Raw genomic sequence first — 6,655 nt, 5'->3', positions numbered from 1 at the left:
GCTGTATGGTTGTCAAGTAAACATGGTACTAGTGGAACCTATTAGAGATGCACCATTTAAAAGCTGATGTTGGCTCTGCTCTCCAGTGTATGGCCAACACATGGACATCTGACAGCTGCTGGAATGAGGGGTAAAACACATTGTGTCCTGTTTGTGTTTTATCGTCTGTCTTTTGTTAAAGGTAGCTGACAATACACTCCACCCCACACAATGTAATTTTTTTATGTGAGTAACAATGAAAGCTAAAACTGACTGTGGGTTTAATTTCTGGTTTGATCTTTAAATTTAGGTAACTTTGAATTCCAGATAGAGGTCACTTCATTGCTTAAACTTTTGTTGACATGGAGGAGTTTTAGTGGGTTCGAAGAGCCCCATTATTTTAAGCAAGATTTTAAAAATTCAGCAAGTTCACTTGGCAAAGCGCAGCCCTCTTATAAATAAAATGTTTCACTGTATCAATTTTGCAGTTAAATTATAGGATTCTTGAAAGTTTTACGTAACCATACTCATATTTCCATTTACAAATTAATAGTGCCATTTCCTCGACATTATTCTAGTCTTTTTTTTTAAAGTGTAGAGTACAGTTTGGTCATTTTATTTCTTCTCTGTTCTTCACATTTTGTTTTCTATTCTACTCTGTTATTCAGTTTTGAGACATTTATCCTGTATGTTACACTGAAAAAAAATGATTCATTCAATTTACTCAATTTATTTAAGGTAAGTCGTTGCAATCAATTTATTTAAGCTACATTTAAACAAAAGTTATTTTATTTTATTTTACTAATTTTTGTTTAAATGTAGCTGAAATAAATTGATTGCAACCACTTACCTTAAAAACATTTAGTAAATTGAATGAATCATTTTTTTCTTATATTGTAAACATTTTTATTTACAAATTTGTCTTCTAAAAACATAATTAATGTAACCTTTTTTATTTTAACAAAATATTTAATATTTTATAAGTATATCCTATTTTATAAGTTTTTATTTGATATTTTCTATTTTTTCTATTTATTTTCTAATGTATTCTATTTGCGTAGGATACAGTAGAGAAAATTATTTAAAAACGTCTCTTCTCTAATATTCTGAGTAAACTTCATTTTTTAAACAATCATATTTTATTATATTTTAACTTTATGCTTTTGTATAGTTATACCATACATTACTATTAAAATCTATTTTCTATAGCTATATTTCATTCTTCCAGATGCAGGCTCCGTTCCTGCATGCACTGTATGGTGATGATATTATTCCGACAAATAAAGTTTTCTTATTTTGAATCGTCGCGTCCACTTCCGTTGACAATATGGCGGATTACGATCTTACCACCAAAATCGCAAACTTTCTGGACCGGCATCTGGTTTTTCCACTGCTGGAATTCCTTTCAGTAAAAGAGGTATATGTATAACTTATTTTTTTTGCTTCAAATGTGAGGTGTGTCACTATTTTCGTGTTAAATACGGCATAGTTTTAACCACGTGCGCGCGTGCGGCGGTCACAATGCTTCTGCTTCACCGGCTCTTCTTGTAACTTAGTACATAAACCATACTAAGAATAAAACAACGATCAATTAATTTAATAAAATAAGAGTATAATGTACTACAGAGAACTGTCTATGCTTTAACAATTGTTTTTTTTAGATCTACAATGAACACGAGCTCCTCCATGGAAAGCTGGATCTCCTCAGTGACACCAACATGGTGGACTTCGCCATGGATGTTTACAGGAACTTATTTCCGGACAAAGAAATACCCAACTGTGAGTAGTTGTGATGCGTTTTTGTTTTTCTTATTCTACTTAGGAAAATGTTTACCAAAGTTTTTTAATTTACGATGTGTCCGTCTATGCAGCTCTCAGAGAGAAAAGGTACGAGGTTGTGGGCCAGTTGAAGCAACTGCAAGCTGACACAGAGCCAATTGTAAAGGTGTTTGAAGACCCAGAGACCACCAGGCAAATGCAGTCAACCAGGTACATTTGAAGTTGTGCTCAAATATGCTTGGACTGGGATGTTTTTTATGGGTATACCACCTTTATAAAGTGTACTATTAGATCTTGTAATTTGTGAACTGTTTCTTATCTGGATTTTAAGAGTTTATTGCCATAATTTTAATTTCGAGCATTCCAACAAAATGTATTTGGTTATTTTAAACAAACCATTTTAGGCAACCTTAGCCTCCTTTGTAATTTATCAGTATAGTTATCAAATAATGTAAGTGTGGTAAATTTTGCAGATCTTTACCAAGTATAATATATATACAAGCTGTCACAATACAGAATAAGTACCTATAAGTGCCAGCAAACAATTGAAACCAAAACCGCAATATTTTAAAATATGCACGGTCAAATAAGGCTTAAATGTTTTTAAAAATGGCATAGATATACCAACGAGCTACTGGGTAGACGCTTTAGGGTGTATTGTGGTTGCTTTCAAATTAAAAAGGATCATCTTTCTGTACAGTACAACTTTGTGGTCAACAGTTTTTACTGGAAGAGGGCGTGGAGAATCAATTGGATTTTAACCTTAATAGGGACAGTAGATAAGTAATTCAGATGTTACTGGCAGAGAAGACGACTGATTCGAGTTTATCATGAAAGGTTAGCAGTGTTTTCCCACACACACTGGTTCTCTATGTGCTTGTGCTGCGCGAGCTCTCTGTCTCTCCTATGCCCACGCATGCCTTCTGTAGTAACTCTGTGTAATAGCAATTTTTTTTAATTTGCGCCGAATTGTCTGCGATGTCGCGTTTATAAATCTAGATTTTAGTAACTTAGTAGTTAAAGTAACAGCTGGTTGGATTAAACACAAGGTTATTGGGTCATGTTTAGTCACTATTTTAATAGTCTTTGGGGTGGTTTCCTGGACAGAGATTAGTTTAAACCAGGACTAGACCTTAGTTTATTTAGGAAATATAATTAGTTTAAACAAACATAACTTACTAAAAACATTACTTGTGTGCATTTTGAGGCCAAACTAAGGGCACTGAAGTATTTTAAGGAATGTCAGTGTAAGCTGTTTTCAGTTTGGACAGCTCTTAAGTTTATTTTAGTCTAGGACTAGTCTAATCCCTGTCTGGGAAACCGCCCCTATATGTCTGACAACAGAACAGATAATTTGTGAAAATAGCATTCAGTTGTGTTAAAATACAATAAAACAAACAATGACTTTCAGATCAGACAGAGAGTAGAAAAACAGATTATCCAACAGATTAAATGGCTAATCAAAAAAAGAACACTATATTAATAATAAAAGATAGTCGTTAGAGTAGTCGACTAATCGGAAAAATAATCGCTAGATTAGTCGACAGAATAAATAGTCGTTAGTTGCAGCTCTACTCTTTTTTGAGATGCTCAGGCATAAGTGACATTTAATAAATGGATGGTGAGATGTCAGCAGGCATATTTAATCACAATTGGTTGATATCTAATGGAAATTGCTTTGGGGATGAGTGTGTGGTTTCATTCGGCAAAGTCAGAAGAGCAGGATTCTTGTGTGTCCTGCGGTATCTTTAACGGAGGCTATTTTTTTCTCAATTTGTCTAATGCTGACTTCGCTGTAATTGAAATATTTTGGTTACATTCAGTTCTTGTGCTTTTCTTTGCTTTCTTTTGGATATACATTTTTATGACTTTCCAATCATCAGCCGGTAGCATTGACCAGTTTAGATGTTTTAGGTTTAAAACTTGGGGTTTTAAGAAGTACATTTACATGTTAAGTAGAGAATAGTATTTATTTCTGAAAAAAATTAAGACCAGTTTAGTTAATTGGATAAACTAAATAATTAAATAGGACTGGCTCAAAAGATTAATTAATTTCTAATTCAGGTATTGCCATTTTTTTAACTCTCATGATGCACCCAAACAGAGCATGGATGCAAAGATTTATAGTGAATAATATATAGTATACAGTATAGTAATAGTTCCTCATACAAAAGCTATCAAGTGGAGTCGTGTAGACTGCATTCTAAAAAATGCTGTTACCTTCAAACCCAGCGTTGGCTCAAAAAGGGACAAATCCAGTTGTTGGGTTGCATTAATGTAGAAAATAGGTGTTTCTCAATGTCAAGGAAGGATCCTCGGAAGCCAGAATTTTAAGGATGCTACTTCATCGACATCCATTGAAGGACTGTTTCAGTGTCGAGGATCCTCAGAATTCCAACCAAGGACTGAGTCCTTCGTTCAAAAATATACAGGAAAGGATGCATATGTGGAGCCTTCGCGCTCTCAAATTACCCACAATCCTATGCGCACAGTGACGAAAGCAGACCTTTTCACTGGCATAATGAAGCAATGACGTACACTTGCTAGCCTGTTCCATTTACGTGTTCTCCGAATGCTAAAGAGGAGCCTCGCCTAGCCTCTGAAAGAAGTGAATTGGAAGGACCAGTCTTGCCAAGGAAGTATCCTTGACATTGAGAAACACCTTGGGGGGTTTCCCGGACAGGGATTAGACTAGTCCTAGACTAAAATAAATGAAATGGTTGTCCAAAGTGAAAACAACTTGTACTAACATATTCTAAAATACATCAGTGCCCTATCTTTTGCCTCAAAATGCACACAAGTAATGTTTTTAGTAAGGCTTGTTTGTTAAAGTAGTTAAATTTTCTAATTAAACTAAGGCCTAGTCCTGGCTTAAACTAATCCCTGTCTGCAAAACCACCCCATAATGTTTATATTTGATCCAGTGATGGGTTAAAACAACTTGTCATAGGTTAAATTACAACCCAAGCATTGAGTCTTTTTGACTAAAGTTAGAAATGCATTCATTGTAAAGCAGACAATGCATCCAAAGAAGCACTATCTGCAGAATTAGTAAAGTGTCCTAAACCTTTCACAGGCTGAAAACAAACGATAATTTAATACATCAGAAATAAATCAAAAATCAAAATGGGATCAATGTCTTCATAATAAGTTGCCTAAAATAAATGCTGATGTTGGGAAAAAACATAATTTCTGTTTTGAGAATCTTTGGGAACAAGTCATGTATACAAGATGCAGAATAGGACTAAATATAAAAAAGTACACATCAATTTTTACTTTAAAATGTTCATCTTGTCAGAATTCATTGTCCATTAAACATATTTTACTAGATTGTAAAGGTGCAGTGTGTAATTTTTAGAAGTATCTCTTGACAGAAATGCAAAATAATATACAAAACTATATTATCAGGGGTGTATAAAGACCTTTTATAATGAACCGTTATGTGTTTATTACCTTAGAACGGGACCTTTTTATCTACATACACCGAGGGTCCCCTTACATGGAAGTCGTCATTTTGTGCCGCCATTTTTCTACAGAAGACCTTAACGGACAATTTGTTTTTACTATTTTTTTCTGGTGGTGGCTACTGTAGCTTCTCTATGTGTTTCAAAAGCGAGGGGTGAGCAGTGAACTAAGCCGTTTGTTGCAATTTGCAACCTCACCACTAGATGGCGCTAAAATTTACACACTGCACCTTTAAGGGGGTCACACATCAGACGCGCAGCTAATCGCGCAGCGCCACGTAGAGGACAACTCGGAGGTATCGTACACCGGAAGTGCACATTAAATAGCGCGAGCTTAGTCAGATAGCGTCTACTTCAAAATGCAAAATATACGTTAGCAGCCAATGTTAATTGTTAATGATTTGGAACAACTATGATGTTATTTAATCTAAAACTATGTGAGTGGCGCGACAGGGATTTGAGCAACTTCCTGAATCAAAGCTGAGCCCCGCGGACGTATACTCCTAGAAAACAATGTGTTCGTTTTTTTTTTAGAACAGCGCGGCGCTGAGCTGCGCATCCGGTGTGTGACCCCATTTAGAAGCTGACATGGCGTTAAAATGAAAATAATGAAAAAATGCATTCTATTACTGCAAGGGCATTTACTTCATATACCCATGTCTTTTTTATATATGCTATACCTTCAGTTTATCTGTGCACCAAAAAATTTTTAGTACTCAGGATTATTAAACAATTCTAATTGAGTGACTGCAATATTAATGTTTATCTTTGCATGCACCGCCAGATAGTATGGCAGCTTATTCCCATCATTTTTTGTATCACACTTTGCATGCAGGTACAGGCAGTAGCTGAAGCTGAGCTCTGCAGTTGTTTAATTGCTCATTTTGACTAGTGCTAATCCAACCCCTTGCTTCCATATACTTGATAGTGCTACCAATGTGTGTTTGCGGTGTCTCAAAAGTGAGAAATCGCAGTAGGTGGTATCGCCTTTCCTAGACATCTTTAACACCAGTTTGCTTTTCTTTTCTTCTAAACATGTTTTTGTCACAGTACAGGATTAAGTTTGTGGCCTTCGAACCAGGCACAGTCTTAATTAACACAAAACTCAAATAGATGTCTGCTCTTCATTAACGAGCGACTTTGAAGTTTACTCGTTCGATCTGAATATTTTGGGTTTCGGAGGGCATTTTTTGGCGTCTGGAGTTTCATAGGCCGAGACGCCACCGGGAAGTGCATATCAGGACTCGTCTTTTATTTGTCGTTTATTTGTTAATTGTTTCTATGCGTCTGTGTGTGTTTTTCTGATGTTTGCAGTGTCGCTGCCAATGTCATTCATAGACCGGATGTTATAAGCAGGTGATGTCGTGTTTGGAAATCTGTCAGGGTCATTGTTAGAACATATAAAGTGAGGATGGATTCATCTTTAAAGGGCT

The 6,655-nt window shown here is 35.6% G+C and overlaps 1 protein-coding gene across 1 annotated transcript in view; it reads left to right on the top strand.

The window, feature by feature from the left end:
- Positions 1–1,236: 1,236 nt before the first annotated feature.
- eif3ea (eukaryotic translation initiation factor 3, subunit E, a) overlaps positions 1,237–6,655 on the top strand; it is a 51,389-nt gene continuing 45,970 nt past the window's right edge. Inside the window, exons 1-3 of the mRNA XM_055210844.2 lie at positions 1,237–1,396; positions 1,641–1,758; positions 1,851–1,968. Coding sequence (XP_055066819.1) covers positions 1,307–1,396; positions 1,641–1,758; positions 1,851–1,968 — 326 coding nt within the window. The 5' untranslated portion in view covers positions 1,237–1,306. The remainder of the gene's footprint in view (positions 1,397–1,640; positions 1,759–1,850; positions 1,969–6,655) is intronic.

The sequence above is a fragment of the Misgurnus anguillicaudatus genome, chromosome 10 (genome assembly GCF_027580225.2).
Source record: "Misgurnus anguillicaudatus chromosome 10, ASM2758022v2, whole genome shotgun sequence".
Classification (NCBI taxonomy): Eukaryota; Metazoa; Chordata; class Actinopteri; order Cypriniformes; family Cobitidae; genus Misgurnus; species Misgurnus anguillicaudatus.
This window is presented reverse-complemented; position numbering and strand designations above follow the sequence as displayed.